The 18980-nt window shown below is 49.8% G+C and overlaps 1 protein-coding gene across 1 annotated transcript in view; it reads left to right on the plus strand.

The window, feature by feature from the left end:
* The window catches only part of PLXNA2 (plexin A2), a 194071-nt gene that overhangs the window by 141667 nt on the left and 33424 nt on the right, over positions 1-18980 (plus strand). The window contains exon 12 of the mRNA XM_079726138.1: positions 13482-13633. Within this exon, the coding sequence (XP_079582264.1) occupies positions 13482-13633 (152 nt within the window). The remainder of the gene's footprint in view (positions 1-13481; positions 13634-18980) is intronic.

Below are 18980 nucleotides of genomic sequence, written 5' to 3' on the forward strand. Positions count from 1 at the left end.
TGCTCTGTTCTATAATTCTTCTTGCTGCTGCAGTTGTACGTCTCTCTGCCTCTGCAGCTCTGGTACAGGGGAGCTTAGGCAAGGACTTGCTCCCATCAGCCCCTCTCACTTCCAACAACCGGCTGCTGCCCCAGCCCTGTCTCCTCTCTGACTGGCAGGGGCCCCAGCCCAGCCAGAAGGCAGGCTTCTCCCTGAGAAACCTCTGCCTCCGCCACCCCTGCTCACTGACCGAGGACTGACAGGCTGCTCTGTTCGCAGAGGACACCCAGGCGACACGATGCTAATTAACCCCCTGAGGTAATTAGGCTGTAATTGATTTTCCCAGGGAACATAGCAGCAGGAGTTGGAGGCCCTGAGCAGTTGGGTCTCCTCTTGGTGTTTTTCAAGTAGAGGCTGTGGAGAAAGAAGGAGTATCTTGGGAGAGAGACAGACCCACACCGTGTGTCCAGATACTCGGGGGACAGCATTGTGGACAGCACATGTGAGCTGGAGGAGGCAGGGCTGGAATGTTTTATTCACTTTCATCCTGCACCTCCCACCCCCAATCTATTCTCCTCTCCTTATAAAAGTCATTTTTCACTTTTTTAACTTGATTTCATGTTTGAAATAATTTCAGACTTATAAAAAGGTACAAAAATAGTACAAAGAACTTCCATATACCCTTCACCCAGATTCTCCAAAATTAACATCTTACATAACCACAGTACAATTATCAAAATCAGGAAATTAACAGTGATAGAATAAAGCCATCTAATATACATGTCTTATTCACATTTGCCAGTCGTCCCGCTGATGTCCTTTTTCTGGTCCAGGCTCCAATCCAGGATCACATGTGGCATTCCATTGTCATGGCTGCTCAGTGCTATAATCCTCAGTCTTTTTCTTTCATGACCTTGATACTGTGGAAGAGCATGGGACCATTACTTTGTAGAACGTCCCTCAGCTGGGATTTGTCTGATGCTTCCTCATGATTAAATTCAGGTTATATAGTTTTGTCAAGGAACACTAAAAAAACTGTAGGGTGCATGTCCAAAGGACACAGGAGCCAGCTTGATTTGGCCCTAGTGGCCAAATCTGGGGCAATGTAAGCAAGAAAATAAATTATAATACTAATGGACTATACTCAAGAGAATAATATAAGAATTTATGGTCCTTATTGATATAATAAATTAATAATTAATGTGGGAGAGAGGAAGCTCCTCTTTATACTAGAACCCCAACTCATAAGTGTAGAAGGACTTAGGGAAATAGAAAATCACCATTTGGCAAAATTCACAGTAATAATTGTTTCAGGCAAGAATGGCCAATGAATGCTAAAATTAGCAAGTGAAAGTATGATGAGAAATAGGATATTTATATAGCTTCAAGCTATCTCCCCACAAGATATGTATTAATTACAACAAGAAAAATAGTTCAGTACACTTTCGTATACCCTTTACAGTGAAGAAACCTGGCAGACAGTGGTTAAAGGGTTAAGGTTCCTTAACCAAGTGATCAAAGTTAACCAACAGTTATGGGAAGAATCAACCTCAGGCACCTCTCCGTAGGATGCGCTGAGAAGAACACAACCTCATTTCTATGGCATTTGTTACCAAAAATGTATAATTTGTTAAAAGTAACTTTTAAGAAGAATCAACTCATTTTCTTTACCTCAGCTTTCTTGGCTAATGCCTTGATGTTGGCATAGATCTTATTTTTCTGGAATGGTGCTGTCCTGCCCGGGGGCAGGGAGTTCTATGAGCTCTGTGCCCTTTTATACATACCTCCCTCTTGTCTCTGACCCTTCCTTACCTGCAAAATGTGTAGCCCCCTCAGTGCATGCCCACGTGCAAACAGAAGCCATTGACTACAAAGATCTTTCCTGAGGGAGAAGAGAAGGATTCTCTGATGGCCCATGACAGCTACTGGGAGCAGCAGAATGTCCAGTGCTGGAAACCAGTAGGGACTGGAATGGTGCTGTCCTGCCCAGGGGCAGGGAAATCAATGAGATGACCTCAAAGGAATTCTACTTCAGGAAAAGGAGTGAGCTCAAGCTCAGTTGGATGAACAGCTGTGTTCTACCTTAACCCCTCCTAACCCAACTGTCTCCATAGCAACCAAGTCCTCCCCTAGAGACCCATCTCTTATGGCAGCTCCATGTAGGACAAGTCTTACAGCCGATTGAATTTCCCAGTTTGCATCAACTTCAGGTTAGGACCCCCTCAGGACTCACCGTCTGCTCCTTCTCAGCCAGCCCTTGGTGTAATAATGACACTGTCCCCTGTGGGAGGCATCCCAGACTGCTCCCATTCCAGCTGTCATCCCGGGTGTCTGCGCACTTGTCACCTGTTCAACCCCCAGTAGAGGAGAGGACGTGCAGAGTTTTGGAAAGCCTGTGAGATGCCAGGCAAGATGTCCACACTTATTCCTATGAGTGGGGGAGAAAAATGGAAGAGCATTTGGGGGCACTTTTAAGCTTAGGGCAATCACTTCTTGCCTGTCCAGGGGATGTGTTACTTTAATTACATGTGTTTCTTAAAGCTATCAGACTCGGTTGGTTGGTTTCTGGGTGTGTCTATCAATGGGGCGATGGTTACAGTGAAAGTTACTCTCACAAGCATCTCAGCCTGATGGGAGAGCCCAGAGGATGAGGCCCAGGTGGTTCATGCCTGCAGGTAAGAACGGAGATCAGGGTGAAGTAAAGGCAAAGCAGGCTTGGGATGCAAGGGACGAATCCCCAGTGTAGGGGTCCTCGGGGAGTGACCAGGAACCTACACCCTTTGGCTACCAAGAAACGCTCCTGTGTGTTTCTGATATCCCCTAACACAATGTGCAGTAAGAACACACTGTTGCCAGGTCCTAGCAGTACTGGGACCCAGGACCACCTTGTAGCTTTTACTGTATAAATTTGTTAACTTCAGTAACTTCCCCCACACCTCACTTGTCCATGTTTAGGGAATATTGATTCTGTTTAACATTCTCTTAATTACATGTAACCGGGAAAGAAAACCAATTGTAGAAAACCGCCAACACTGCCCTCCAAAACCAAGCATAAATAATTGTTGATGTGATGGTAGTTTGAGATGATCCATTGCTCTTGCTTCCTCCTGCTCTCCGTTTGCCCAAATTTTTTTTTTTAATTTTTACTGGGGTAGAGTTGATTTACAGCACTGTATTAATTTCAGGTGTACAGCAATACATATATCCACTCTTTTTTTTTTTTTTTTGCGGTACGTGGGCCTCTCACTGTTGTGGCCTCTCCCGTTGCGGAGCACAGGCTCCGGATGCGCAGACTCAGCAGCCATGGCTCACGGGCCCAGCCGCTCTGCAGCACGTGGGATCTTCCCAGACCAGGGCTCGAACCCGTGTCCCCTGCATCGGCAGGCGGGCTCTCAACCACTGCGCCACCAGGGAAGCCCTATCCACTCTTTTTTTTGGATTCTTTTCCCATATAGGCCATTACAGATTATTGAGTAGAGTTCCCTGTGCTATGCAGTATGCAGTAGGTCCTTATTAGTTATCTATTTTATATATAGTAGTGTGTATACCAAATATTTTAAAGTAGATTTTTTTCCTGGATTCTCTCAGATGCAAATGGATTTGTGAAACTCTTTGGAAAGCTGGACACTTACAAGTATTTATCCATAAGACTGCACCGAATCTCGGCAGGAAAAGCCGGGAGCCACCTGCCCAGGGCCAGAGCGACTCACTGCAAAGTTCCCAACAAATAAATAAATAAGTCAGCCAGCTTTCCTGAGAAACAAGTCAGCCCTCTGATCTCCCGTTCATTTATTTGCAGGGCTCATTAATATAACATCACTGCAACAAACAGCTAACGGGGGATGGTGTCAGGATGAATAATGGAGTTACTCTGCTGAGATAACAATTAGGTTTTGAATGTACTATCAGCTAAGATGGAGCCAGCAAGGATTCATGCCGGGTAGGAGAGCTGGTGTGGCCGATGCTGTAGATTCCTTCAGGGCTCGTCGACTGGGCTCTAGCCTGCCGTGAAGAGTGTGCACATACTTGCTCTCATGCACATGTGCTTGCGCGCTCACACACACACACACACACACACACACCCCAAGTTGGAAAAGAATGTGACAGTTTGCCATCTTGGATCCAGCATCCAGGTGCCTTTGGGAGCCAGGCTGAGATAAAAATTTGCAGGCACAAAGTTGGCATCACTGCTCTAAAGTCAGGAAAACTCTAAGCAAAAGGAAAGGCGTAACTGGATTAGTCAGGAGAGGATTAGCTGTCTACATACCCACAATTGTCCTCACTGGCCTATCCTGATTAGGGGGATGCTCAGGGCAGAACCCTCCTGATCCCAATCTCAGACACAGGAGCTTTTCAGACAAAGCGTGACCATCATTTGGGGATACTTCACCCTGAGGCGACTACTCTGGGACTCCCGGCCCTTGGCTGCTCTGGGAGGATCTGACGTCAGTCTCTCCCATCTCCTCTTAAGAACACAGACTAGGGTGCTGACAGCCTGCTGGAGACATGGCAAGAGCTGCACAGGCCCGTCAGAGAGGCAGCCAACACCGTGCTGGGCAACCTCCACACCCGGCACTTCCCCTCCGCAGGTCGGCTCTCTGCCCCTGCCCTGAGCCCCACCAAGAACAATACCCAGAGGCTCCACCCACCTGGGATGCTTATAAAAATGAAGCCACTTTTCCTCTGGACCTCAACTGACCTGGCTTCTGTCCAAATTTCTTAACATAAAATAGTAATGAGAAAAATGATAGATAACATTCACTGAATGCTTACCTGGCACCTAGCACTGCTAACTTAGCACCTCATGTATATTATCTCATTTAGACTTTACAACAACTTTTATGAGGTGGAAGCTATTATCATTAGTTCCACTTCACAGACGAGGAAACCAAGGCACTATGAAGTGTGATACCTTTCTTAATGTCACACTGCTAGTGACTTTTAGAACTAGGAGTTAACCTTCAGCTACTTGACTCTAGAACTCCCATGTTTGACCCATATAGCATCCTTCATCTCTCTCCTGGGCTCACTTAGACAAATAGAACTCTCAATCCATAGGGCTGGAGGAGGAAATGGCGCAGGCACCAAGCTCTTCATCAAGCCTGCTGCAGAGATGGGAAGCAAGCCATAATCCCCACCCCAAGCATCATTTGGGGAGACTGGAATGCACAGGGAGAGATGACCCAGCGGCAAGGCCAAGGGGAATGTGGGCATTCACAGGGGCAGGGCCAGAGAGGAGGGAGGGTGGAACCTGAGAAGTTCGGAGAGATGGTGGTCCCAGCAAAGCCAACTCCAGAGCTCCTTGGAAAGCAGCAAGCATGACCTTAGCCATGGGAGCGGGGCTGCAGGACCTACACAGAGGGGCCCACAGGCAGTCTGGAGCATGAGTTCTCGTGGCTGATGATCTCGGGGCTGTCCCAGGCAGAAGGATAGTAACTCAGGCATTGCGGTATGGAGGCTTGAGGCACAGGTTAGATAGACCACTCACAGTGTAACCTTGAGCAAGTTACTTAACCTCTCTGGGACACTATTCCCCATCTATAAAATGAGAATACTACTAGTGCTTCCTTCATAGTTCGTTGTGAGCCCTAAATGAGATAAAATATATAAGGCCCTTGGCACAACACCTGGCTCATGATAAGTACTTAATAAATAAAAAGAAAATGGTAGGCATCATTATCAGAATCTTCAGTAACCTGGAGCCGATGCCCATTTCTGTCTTCTCTGCCATCACATCTATCAGGCAGGAGATATAAGCAGAGGAAGACGGGGTCTCTAGGATGGGAGCTGGGCTTCATGAGGCTCCCACCATGAAGGGGTTCTCCTTTGATCCCTTAAACATCTACCCTGTAGGAGGCCCTAACTCCATCTCTCCAAGGCTCTGCCTGAGTTCAGGAATGGCCCACCCGGCACTCCTCAGGCTGCCAAGCCCCTGGGCTCCAGCACCTCCCACTCTGCTCCCTGGTGCAGCCCTTTGGAGCTCCCCAGCTGTAATTAATCGCTGAATCTGCTCTCGCCCTTGGACAGCTTTGTGGCACAGTTCCCTCCGAACTGTTCAATTAGCGGCTGCAAGAATCAGGGCGAGTGCAGCATCACGGCGGCTGTTTTCCAGGTCAAGGCACCCACGGCGGAAAACAAACATCACACAGTCTGGCAGGAATACAGGTTTGGCTGGGATGCTCAGGCATGCGTCAGGCTCAGTTGGGCTGTGCTGCTGACAGGTGATGTCTGAGGAGATGGGGAAGCGGCTCCCCAAATCAGGGGCTCCAGGTGTCTTTGAGAGGACCCAGCAGGAGATAGCAGTCTCCTGGTTAGTCCCCTCCCATCAGCACGTGCCAGGCTCATCCCATATCCTACTGGCCTATTCACCCACGTTTAAGGTGACTGGATCAGGGACATGGCCTGGACTGGGACCAGCCACCTCTACCCGGGTGTGGTCTGTGACTGCTTCTGGGACAGGGCTTAGGGGCTGCTGGACTGAGCCCTCTGTGCTAATGTGTTTCCCACATTTTCCTTCTGAATCCTGCAAATAGACAAACTTTTAATTCTACAACCAGTTAAAAAGCCAATACTCTTAAGGTAATAACAACTTAATGTCCCATTAAGATGCAAATAAAGGGTTCATTAGGGAAGAGACAATAGTAGAGTGTAAGGTGACTAAAATGGGGGAAGGAACTCCAGGTAGTGAAAAAAAGCACTTGGGAAAGATAAGGGCTTACCCTCCTTCTGGGATTTGCCCGAGGCCAGCCTGGCTGATGGCGTGTGGGACACGCTAAGGGAAATGGTTGGCTCAGACCTCATTTGCTGCAAATCCTCAGACCTTTGCTCAAGCCACAAGCCTGCTTGGGGTCCCTACACTCTCAGAGGATGCATGGATATCCAAGGGTCCAAAGAAAAGCATCTGAAATGATCAAAGGACCTGGAAAACAAGAGCTTCCAACAAAAGGCTAACAGAATTGCAGAAGCACAGACCAGAGGCGACTTAATTGCTGTCTTCAGTATCTGAAAGAGGTTTCATGAGGAGGCAGCTGTTGAGTCCTCCATTCGATGAGGAATCACAGCAGAAATTGGCTTAAATTAAAATAAGAGAGATTGCAGGAAGAACTTCTTAATGTTTCCGATGTGAAAATACTGCATCACTCCCAAGCGACACGTAGGCATCTCCATTCTTACAGTGGTCATTCTAGAACACAGTTTGTACTAGAATCCTCTTGAGACCAGCTTTTCCCAGGAATAGAGAACTGGAGATATTTCTTGACAGCTGCTGTGTCTCAGGCAGTGTGCTATGTATCAGGTTACTAAGAGAAAGCAAGGTTCCTGTCCCCGGATAGTTATTGCCTTCTTGAGAAAAGACGCAATTACAGTCCGGTGGCTGTTGCCTTCTTGGGGTGTAGGCAAAGGAGCTACCAAATCATCCTGAGGAGGCTAGAAAAAGACTTTCTGAGGACGTGTCATTAGCAGAGCCTTGCAGGAGGGATAAGCCTTTGTCAGCGTCATGCTTGACCAGCAGAGGGAACCACAGGTCAAATGCACATGGGCTTTACCCCCTATAGCCATGGGGACCCCCAGCTCCCCCTGGGAGCCTGCATAGTACATAAGAGAGGGGAACCGGAGGTCTGGGAGGGGGCAAGGGAGAGCACACAGAGAGAGTCAGCACACAGCCTAGGGGAGACCCTCAGACACCCCCTGCAGCCGAACTCAGCAGCTGCTTCTGGGCTCTTCTCTCGCTCATCCCCTCCTTCTGGCTCTCCCTTCTGAGGTCTACAGAGGAGAATGTAAATAGATTTCAGGTCCACAGTGTGCGCTGAAAAACATGGGGCTGAAATTCGGCCATATTGAAAGATCTTCCCAGCTGATTTCACAGGTTTTCAGCTCCCTTCCCCCTCTCTCCACACCCCCACTACACACTCACACACACCCCAAACTGTCAAACCATTTGTTTGCGTGGACATCTCATTCAGAATTACTTTCCTGAAAGAATCCATTGAGTTCGCTGGGAAATGCCGTGCCTTACCCCAGAATGGCTAATAGCTGGGGGCAAAGAAGTGTCAAGAGGGGAGGGAGGGAGGAACGAAGAGGATTTTAGACACAGCCAGTGTCCTCCTAAATTTATTCTGGGTGAAAGGGTGATGTCTGGTTCAGAATATGCTTCTGTGTGGAGCCCAGAAGCCACCAACGCTGAGACCCTGCCCTGGGCATCACGGCCACTCCCCGTCCAAGCTCAGGTTTTCTCCAGTCAACCCACGAGCGACTCTCTCTGCCCTGGGTCACCCCACCATCCACCATCTATGTTATGAGTTCCCTGGACCAGGTGTCCTCCTTTCGGATATATGGGAAGATTCCCATCACCTCTAAGCTCCCTCCAACACCACCATCCCATGTTTTTGTGATCTAGGAAAGAACAGGTGCAGGGGGAACACAAGGAAGGAAACTGCCAATTATCAAGACCTACTTCGAAACCACCATCATATTAGGGACTTTCCAAATGTCTTATTTCACCTTCACAACATCCCTGTGAGGCAAGCATTGTTATCTGTTTTCTGATAAGGACACTGAGACTGAAGGTCACCTAGCTCGTAAGTATCAGAGCTGGAATTCAAATTCAAGTCTGTCTCACTCGAGAGCTTACTCTCTTCCTGCTACAGACACTGCCCAAGCATCAGAAGGTCTCCCTTCCACACCACAGAGCAGCCCGAGGGCCATCTTAAACTAGAAGCAGAGACGTGAGGATCTGGCTGCCATCCTGGCCGTATCTTGATTTCCCCTCTGTCTGTGGGGGAATGTCTATAACTGCAGCCTGCCCTTTCACCCCCATCTCTGCAGGAGGTTAGCTGTCCCCTCCCCTATGGCCCCCCAACTCCTTCCAGAGCTGAAAGGCCTTCCTGGGAGTTCTGCAAGCAGTGGTATGGGACTCCACCGACTTGCCTCCTTATAGACCCACGTGGAGAGGAAAGACTTGGCCCCCAAGAGAACCAAGTTTTCTGGGTGCCACGCTGGGTGCCCTGCAATCTAACACTGCTTTGAAGAGAGAGCCTTGGAGGCTGTCTCCAGGGTACAGCACTGCCTGGTATGACGCGGTATCTGAAGAATCGTATTCACTTCCTCTCTGGAGGATAAATTCTTTTCCTTCAAGCCTCCCTTCTAGAGCCTCTCCTCAATTCTTGGTCCTGGGGAGAAATGAGGAAAGCAGTGTGCCTTGGATTTTACCACCACACCGACAGGGCTTTGGTAGACGCTGATACTCATTCTCACAGTCACCTGGAAGCCCTCAGGTGGCAGGGGGTGTGTCACACAGGACTCCTCCCTCTGTTCCTTTGCACGCTGAGCCCAGACCTCCACCTTGACTCTCACTGATTTTTAAGCTGGGGGAGAACAAATGACTCGGGGAAAGGCACAGAGCTTTAAAGTGTTTTGTGTATGTAGGAACTGCTGGGATCTGGGTAGCACACGGTAGATATAGTATAAGATGGCAGATGTGGCTGAAGAAGTAACAAACATCAGAATGTGGAGGACCAGGCCAGGAATTAGGGACTTGGCCTGGACAGCGGTCAGAGCCATTGAAGGCCTTTAGAGCAAGTGACTAGTAACCAGAGCAGGTATGTGTTCATGAAGGCCACCTGGCAATGTGAAGAAGTCAGATCTCATGGAGGAAGACAAAGGCCCTTGCAGTTAGTGTGGGTGAGAGGTGATGCAGCCCTGCTTATCACCTATGCTGGAACCAGAGCGGGGCACAGATTCAAAAGACACCTGGGAGACTTCCCCTGTGGTACAATGGATAAGAATCCACCTGCCAATGCCAGGGACACGGGTTCAATCCCATATGCTGTGGAGCAGCTAAGCCCATGCACCTCACCTACTGAGCCTGCACTCTAGAGCCCATGAGCCACAACTACTGAGCCCGTGTGCCACAACTACTGAGCCTGCGTGCCACAACTACTGAAGCCCACGCACCTAGAGCCCATGCTCCGCAACAAGAGAAGCCACCACAATGAAAAGCCTGCACACCGCAACGAAGAGCAGCCCCTGTTCACCACAACTAGAGAAAGCCCACATACAGCAACAAAGACCCAATGCAACCAAAAAAATAATAAATTAAATTAAATCTTAAAAAAAAAAAAGACACCTGGGAGTAAGAACCAATGGCCCCTATATTTATTATACATGGTAGGGGAGGGAAAGGAAGCAGTCGAAGATGCTTGCAAGATTCCTGGCTGGGTGCACGGTGGTTCTATTAACATTGAGAAAGGATATGGGAGGATAATCAGGTTGGGGGTGGAAGGAGGGAAAACTAAGAGTTCGTTTCTAGACATGGTGAAATTTGAGGTGCCTGAGGGACATACATGTGGAAGTCGAGATGTCCGGTAGCAACTAGATACATGGATATGGAGCTCAAGAGAGAGGCCTGAGCCAGCGATATAGATTTAGAAGGCATCAGTAATGGAGACCTTGGGAATCCTCTTGCAAATCAAGTGCTCACCACCTCATCTATGTTTTGGAAATCCAGACTTTTATACATCAGTTTCGTCTTAAGCAAGAAAGAGGAAACTACAACCCATGTAAGCCCCAGGGCATGGTGGCTGCTGAGTGCTTTGACCCCCAAACTCCTTCACCACCTCCCCAGGCGCTGGTGGCACAGCACATAATGTGTAATGTATGGGGAGGGTCCACATGGACCCAGTATTACCCAGGCACTTTCCAGTGACCCATGAGGATGCTAATTCTCCCAGCTATTAGCTGGACCCATCTCTTTGACATGTGTCTTGATGCCAAGATTATAATGCTTGCATATATTAATATTTTTGTAAGTCTTCCTTCTCTAAACAGTATAAACTGGTTTATGCTTCTGGGCAGCTCTGTGCTAACAAATGAACCCTACAGACCCCCAAGTGCCATGATCGTGTCTCTGCCGCAGACCCTCGAATGTCAGAAGGGGACACTGCAGAGACTTCCCAGCAGGAGGAGGCTGCCCCATGGCCCTGCCAACTCCACTGAATATCCCCAGTACAATCCCCGCATGCTACCTGCAAGACGGAATATTTTTAGGCTTTCCAGAAAGATCTCATTTCAGTTTTTCTTAAAGCTTGTAATTAACCGCAGTGAGCAAGAGAATGTATTTTTAAAAATAGAAGTGGAGGGGCTTCCCTGGTGGCACAGTGGTTGAGAGTCCACCTGCCGATGCAGGGGACACAGATTCGTGCCCTGGTCTGGGAGGATCCCACATGCCGCAGAGCGGCTGGGCCCGTGAGCCATGGCCGCTGAGCCTGCACGTCCGGAGCCTGTGCTCCGCAACGGGAGAGGCCACAACAGTGAGAGGCCCGTGTACCGCAAAAAAAATAAAATAAAATAAAACTAAAAGTGGAGGAAAGAGAGCAAACTGATCACCACAGTTCTGTCCGGGTTTTCAGTAGGTGGGTTCCTGGCATCCAGGTGGCTGGAGGAGGGGAGAGGGACCAGTGATGCTCATTCCAAGTGATCAGAGGAGAACCAGGGGCTTAGATTTGCTCAAAGCTACTTCCTTCCTCCTGAATCTCTCCTGCAGGGGCGTGGAGGCCACCCCTTTCCTGTTCCTCATTACGAATATCCATCTCCCAGAGCCCAAGAGGCCTGGGGACCTGAGGAAGTAGCACCAGGAGAGAGTGGAACAGCCAAGATCTAGTGTCAGTTGTTTTTAGAACCCTCAGGGACAGAAAAGCTATGGGGCTACCGGTTCCTCATGCCAGCTCCTTTCTCTCCAAATTGTCCTGCCTCCCCCCACCCGCCAAGGCCCAGTGCACAAAGATGCCTCTGAGAACCGCCATTCCCTCCCTTGATTCATCTCATGAATCTTGTTTATTTTTATTCATAAGGTGGGATATTTTATTCCCAGAGAAGGGAGTCAGAGCCACAGACAAGGTGACTTGGGTGAAATGGGCCCCCGGATAAGAGAGTTCCCAGCCTGGGCCGGAAGGAGGGAAGGAGGCTGCACCATCTAAGGTCTGCAGAAGAGGGTGGGAGATCAGGAGGTCTGAGTGGGAGTCTGACCTGGCTGTGCAGCCAATGCACAAGAGCCCAGGAGTCAGTGGGCAGTGAGGGAGGAGGCCTGTCCCGGGGCCTCATCCCCACCATCATCTCTTCTGTGTCTGCTGTCACCTGGGCGTTCGTGGCCAATTTGGCAGCTTACATCATGGTGCTTACATTACTGGAAGACAGCAGTGCCGCTTTGGTGGAGACAGGAGCAGAGAAGAGTCTCCAGAGCCTTCGATAGCATTTTCGCCTGTACTCACCTCTAATCTCTGCCCAGAGGCCGCATCTGGAAGATTCTGGTGGACTCTTGGCCTTGACCAGCGCTCCTTGCCTCTCTCCCTCCCTTCTTGCCTTGCCCTTCTAATGGTGTAGTGAAAAGACTCCTGGACTGTTTTAAAACCATGTATACATGTTGTATGATGATCTTAGAATAAGACACCCCGCATCTCCTTCCAGTTCTGAAATTCCATGCTCCTGCCTACAGTTGGGTTCGTGTCTAATTTCCTCCTACTTTGGATAACTATGGACCTCGAAGTAGGAGCTTATTCCCTGGGATCTGTTGGATCCTGAAGAGCTGCATTTTTCCTGGAGCCTGATCCATTCCCAGACAGAAATTTACACCTTAGAGCTGCCTGATTCTGCAGTTCCTTTTCCTGTTGGGTCAAAACAAAATCAGGCAGTCAGCATTTGGTGACTGAATTAAGAAATGAACAAATAAACGATCCTTGCTGCTGGGAAGCCAGCAAAATTTGGAAAATCAGAAAGCTATTTCTCTTTGGTACTAGCACGTGTCACAGGATTTTTTTTTTTTTACAGAACAATGTCAAATATACTTTCCATCTTTGGTCATGCCCCACAGCAGTCCCTAATCCGGGACTCCTCTGAGCTCCCACAGCTCTTCCTTCTAATCTACCTTATCACTGTGTACCCTGCATCAGCATTATTTATGGCTCCCTTATCTCCTCCTGCTTGACCACTAAGTTCCCTGAGGGCAGATTTCCTGTTCTATTCATCATTGTAAACTCTACAGAGGCTAGCACCCAGGAGTAGCAAGTCAGAGCGTGGTGACAATGACAAAGCCCTTTCAAGTTTACAGAATGCTCTCAGACACCCTCCATTCGGGAGCTTCCAGGGAGAGGTTGGTTAGAGATGATTATCCTTCCTACCAACTAAGAAGAAATGAGGTTCAGAGAGATTCTGTGACTTGATCACAATCAGGTAACGAGCGAATTAAAGTACTGCCTTGAGCCAGTTACTCTGATAATTTCTTTTTCATAAGTGGATGAATGAATGAATCATTGGATGGATGTCCTAAGAGCCGATGAAGTAGGTACAACAGGACAATGTCGGGATCCTAGAGAAGTTGAAAAGTGGAGAAAACACACCCAGTTCCCCCACATTCCAGGTGTCCCAAAGCCTTCCCGTGGGGAGGGAAATGGGTGCGACTGCCCCAACTCCTGTGACCGACCAGCTTTGCTCATCCCATTTCCCTCCCGCAGATTTTGACAGTGTCCGGACCCCCTGAAGGAGGGACCCGAGTGACTATCCATGGCGTGAACCTGGGCCTGGACTTCTCCGAGATCGCCCACCACGTGCAGGTGGCTGGGGTGCCCTGCACGCCCCTGCCAGGGGATTATATCATCGCTGAGCAGTGAGTCCAGTCCGCTCTGGCCCACCCTCTTCCCCCCGGAGCTTGTGGGGGCTCTCCCTTCTCCCTCCTCTGGGACTTCTCCAGGATCCATCTCCTATGTCCCTCCTCCCATGGACCCCACTCCCTGAAGCCTTCCCAGGGCCCTCTCCTAGCCCACCCCCACTCTTAGAAATCCTGTTCTGTTTGATTCCCGATTCCCTGGCTCCTCTGGCATCAGGGCTCCCGGTGCAATGCTCCCCCGCAGTTGATCTTGTCCTGCCACTGGCTAAGTGAGCCACTTTCCCAGCCAGTCCATTCTGCTCCTCCTCGCTTCCCCTCGCCCCTCCACCCATAGCCCCCACTGGAATGCATCCTGCTCGGTGGGCTGCAGGCAACAATTTGTTTGGCTCATGGGGCTCTGACAGCAGCTTAATCTGAGCAGGGCCTCCACCAGAGCAAATTCATTTATTTCACTAAGGGAAATGTCAACTGGAAATTAGAAAATAGGCAAGTAGCGGTGGATGGGTGAACGGGGCTCCAAAAGTGACATATGTTCCAATTTGGGGTGTTCATTTGGCAGTGGCGGCTGCTGTGAAGTTGGTGGGCAGGAGGTGGGCGTGAAGCTAGGGGGATGCTGGGGGTGGGAGGGTAGAAGGAGTGATGCTTCCCCTCCTATGGAGAAAGGGAGGAGAGCAGCCAGATCCTTCTGCATGATTTATCATGTAAAGTTGGGTCAAGTCACCCTGGTTCCACTGGGCACACAGCCCTGCAGGGGGTACTGGGAGCGTGCCCATGAGCAGGGTTCCTCTCCTTTAGCTTCACCCCTCGCAGCCTCCCCAGAGCCAGCCTTTAGTAACAACCAGAAAAGTGGCACTGGCAACCGTAAAAATGACACTTCATCTTTCATCAGCACTTCCTCTTTCTCATCCATTCTCTTGCTTTTAATTGGTAAGGACTCTGAGAGGTAGACATTGTTACCACCGTTTTACAAAGTAGGAGAGAGTAAAAGACTTGGGAAGTGAAATGACTTCCCCCGCTCACTCAGTGCGTAAGTGGCCATGGCAGAGTTGGAACTCAAGTCTCCTAACTTTTGGTTCAGGCCTCTTTCCGTTCCCTAACAGCCATGGGGCAGGACTTCTGGGTAAGAGTGGCCTGCAAATTCCATTATCCATCAGCCTATGGCCTTCTGGGTCAGGGGCCATGATTCCAGTGTGGCCAGGGCAGGGTCGGAGTCAGAGGGGTGCGTTCCCCAACTTTGGGGACACCCAGCAGGGGAGAAGAAGGAGCTGCCTGACCCTGCAGACATTCAGATCCTGCAGACCTGACCCTTCACTGACAGCCTTGTCCCTTCAAGGAGTGAATCATGGAGGGAAGACTGGCTGGGTCTACAGGAAAGACATGAGGAAGAGGAAAGGGGGAAATGATATAAGTAGTGCTTCTGAGCCAGAAGAGAAGGGGAGAGCTGTGGGGCTCGTCAAGATCAGATGGCTTTACAGAGCCCAGCACCCTGCCACACCCAGCTAGACTCTCAGTCACATTGACCCCAGGCCCACCTTGGCCTCAAGGAGCTGCCTTGGGCCACTGGACACAGGTCAAGTCTCCAACTTGGTGAGATGCCACAGGACTCCAAAGGAAAGGGTTCGCGGGGGACTGAAGGGTAAGGTTTTGAATAGAGAAGTGTAAATTCTTGGGCAGCTGGACATGGAAATCGCATGAGAATTGGGATCCAAGGGTCTTGTAAATCCTGCCTCCCCTACCTGCCAGCCCTGAGACCTTAGCAAACTGTTTGGTCTCTCTAATCTTCATTGGCCCAATGGAAATCACGGTTCCTACTGCATGGGTTTTGGGAGAGAATTCAGTGAGATGAAAACGTGAAGACCGTAACGTGCCATAGGAATGTAAGGAAATATTGTTCTATTCAATATCTTTGAAATCAAATGCATCACACTCACCCAGGGCCCTGGGGAAGAAAGTTCCAAGAAAAACTGGAAGTGGGGATACAAAAGGAGCCTGGGGAGGTGAATGGTTGCCAGGGGTCCCTACCAGGGCCAGTGGTCACCCTAGAAAACCAGCCCCGTCATCTCCTCAGGTGCGGGGCAGGCAGGAGGCAGCAGGCACATTCCTCACCTTGCCTGCACACAGCCCTGGTTTCCAGCCGTGCCAGGCTCATTATCGAGAGTTTGTTAACATCATTAAAACCTCCATCCTGGGCAGTGAGCAACAGGCACAATCATTATAGATATCTGTGAGAGATGAATTTGGCTAAATGGACCCAGTGCAGAGTCCCGGGCACGGGCAGGATTAGCGGGCACGGTAATGACTCACCATATGCTTATGCCGTGCCATCTATCACTCAGCAATTAGGTTAATGTTGGTTAAAGGGCCCCGCTTAGTCTCTTGCAATCAGTGCCCCAGAGGTCTGTGGAGGGCCGGATGATTCCATCACAGGACGTTTCCTGGGTGATGAGATGCAGGTTGAGGCTGCAGCTCAGCCCTGCCTGGGACAGGGGCTCTGTATGAGATGGACTCAGCTTGGGTCCTCAGACCCGCTCCCTCTCATCGGCTGCACCTACGTAGTCAGCCACGTCTTGACGGATGTTAGATGCTTGTGCTCCCCACCCCAAGGATGCACACTCATGGGGAGAAAGGCACCATCTTTGCCAATCTATGGGAGGTGGTGTGGTGTGAGGCGAGGGCACTGGGCTGGGTGCCAGGAGCTCAGCTATTGATGAGCTATGTGACTTTGGGCAAGTCTCTTTGCTCCCTGATCCTCAGATGTCTCATCTGGAAATGGGTATGTAGAAATGGACCTCTACAATCACTTCTGTGGCCCTAGGATGTCAGAAGCAATAACTTCTATGCCCCATGGAATCTGCAACTCCCACCGTTAGAAAGCTTATCGGTGGCACTAATGTGAAACCAGAAGCCTCCCAATGTTGAAGCTAAATAACTATTAGGGAGTTATTTAGTCTAACTTCTCATTTTACAAGGAGGAACTTTAGGCATCCCCAGCTGTTGTCTCCTGGTAATACACAGGGAGCCTACAGCTACCAGGGACACCAAGAAGAGGCAGGAGGCCCCCAGAAGTCAAACCACAAGAACTTTGCTGACCTGTAAGGCCTGAAGGAGGAAGTGGTGGCCACACCGCTGCCTGTGGTCATCACCAACCAGGGAGGGAGGGGGCGCAGTTTCCTCAGAGCCTTAGGAACCCAGCCAGGCAGGTCTACCCCACCTCCCACTCCTCCAGCCCCAGCCCCGCAACAGCCACGTCACCTCCCCCCCAGCACAGCCACCATGTCCACCCTGTCCCTTCCACAAAAGACACAGAGAAGATTCCACTGATTCTAGGGGCAGTAGAGTGGAACGGTCAAAGGCATGAGCTTTGCAGCCAGGCTGACCTGGATTTGAATCGTAGCTCTGCCACTTCCCAGCACTATGGCCACAGATGAGTCCCTTAGCACCTCTGAGCCTTGGCTTCCTTGTCTATAAAAATGAAGACAGTAAGACCCACCCTGTAGGATGCCTGAGGATGACACGAGATCCTATCTGGGCCAGGGCCTGCCACACACAGCTCAACACGTTGTAGCTCTTGTTATGGTTGAGGTACAGAATCTGCTTTGGCCTGACCCTCATTCCTCAATATAACCCCCTCCACTCCCTATAGCTGCCCTTGCTTCTTCCTTTAACCCTCTATCTCCTTGAGCTCAGAGAACAAATGCCAATAACAAATACACTCAAGGAGGCCTCTCCATCCTTCGCTGCGAGCACTGGGTCCCAGGGATAAAAAAGAGGAAGAGTTAGAGGTCATTAGAGCTCTTCCACACCGTGGTCTGAGTCCTCAGGACTCTCACCCAGCTCTTAGACTTAGCAACCCAGACCATTCTACAGTCCACTGCTGACTGCTGCTCGTCTCCCACTCACTGGATGAAGTAGAACCTCATTTCACCAGCAGGGAAAGGAGTCAGCTGCAGTGCCAAGGAAGGGAACCCATGGTCCAGCTCTAGGCCCTCCCTGCAGCCTAGCTCCTGGGCCCCTGCATCATACCCTTCCAGGCGGGACATTGAGAGCCAACTGCAGGCATTCAGCCTTGAACACTTGGGCAGTGCCATCTCCCATCCACCCTCTTCTCCCATGTGCTTGACATGCAAAGCTCATCTTTTGGGCCACAAACCCTGAACAAGAAAATGTTCTAGAAAAGACAGTGTGCCAAGACGCCCCAGACAGCTGAACAGGCCATTCTAGCCTTCTCCTCTCCTAGACAGGCCCCAGGAGGAGCAAACATGCCTATGACCTTCACGTGTTCTCATGTTTCCTCTTTCCATGACTTCAAGCCTGCCATGATTTGCTCCTGCTTTTCTTCTCGAGGGTGGCTCCAGCACAGTGGCCAAGGGGGGTGAGTGAGGGACAAGAAAGCACTGATTAGAAGAGAGAGAAAGAGACTTACCTGCTGCCTCCTCTTCTTCACTCCCCATACCCCCAGTAGAGAGTCGATAATCCTCTGATGCTCCTTGAGAGCCCGGAGCAATGTGACAGGATGACAGGGATCAGGCGCTGGGGCCCAGGAAGCAGGATGGGAGAGTTGTTACTCCAAGCAGGTAGCAGCATGGAAATAACCCCACGTAGTACCTTAAATTAAGCTTCTCAAGTGCTCCGCTAATGAGGTTTAAGGAGACGGTTCACGTGTAAAATACTAACTGATCATCACTATCATCTTTACTGTGGGTTCATAATTAATTTATTCACAGAGAAAGGGAAAAGAGAACATCCTTTGACATGCACTCAGTACTTTCTTGTCGAACCTAATATGCTAAACGTAATAAGACAGTCATTGTATGTTAAGTAAATATTCACCAGGAGTGAAAGTACTTCTTTGGGATTAACTGTTAGGAAGGGGCTGCAGATCGGTGGCATGCCGTGTGTGTGAGCACGCCATGTATTTGTTTAATGCAAGTCTTATTACATCAAAATGAAATCTCTGTTTAGTTACCTTCCTTCCTAGAGAAGCTGTTGAGATAAGCATCCTCCGTTAAACACGGATCTTCCCCACCGTGCCCGGATAATGCTGGGGATTAGTGGAGAGGGGTCTGTTTTTCTGACTCCCCACTAAACCAGCCTACCAAGGGCACCAGACTGCTCAGACTGAACTCTTAAATGGCATTGGGAAGAAAAGAAAAGCCTTGCATCTGTCCCCTGGGTTCCTTTTTGCTGAGCCAGGTGGAGCCCTTTCCCACCCATCCCATGCCTTAAAATTCCAGGCAAGAGATTCCCCCCAAGAATCTGATTTCTTCAGTTCCTCCCCTATCCTCCAACTGCCCGCTCTTTCTAGAGTCCGCTGTGGCTAAGGCAACCCGTCTGTAAATGTGCATGT

This window comes from Hyperoodon ampullatus, assembly GCF_949752795.1.
Source record: "Hyperoodon ampullatus genome assembly, chromosome: 2".
Taxonomy (NCBI): Eukaryota; Metazoa; Chordata; class Mammalia; order Artiodactyla; family Ziphiidae; genus Hyperoodon; species Hyperoodon ampullatus.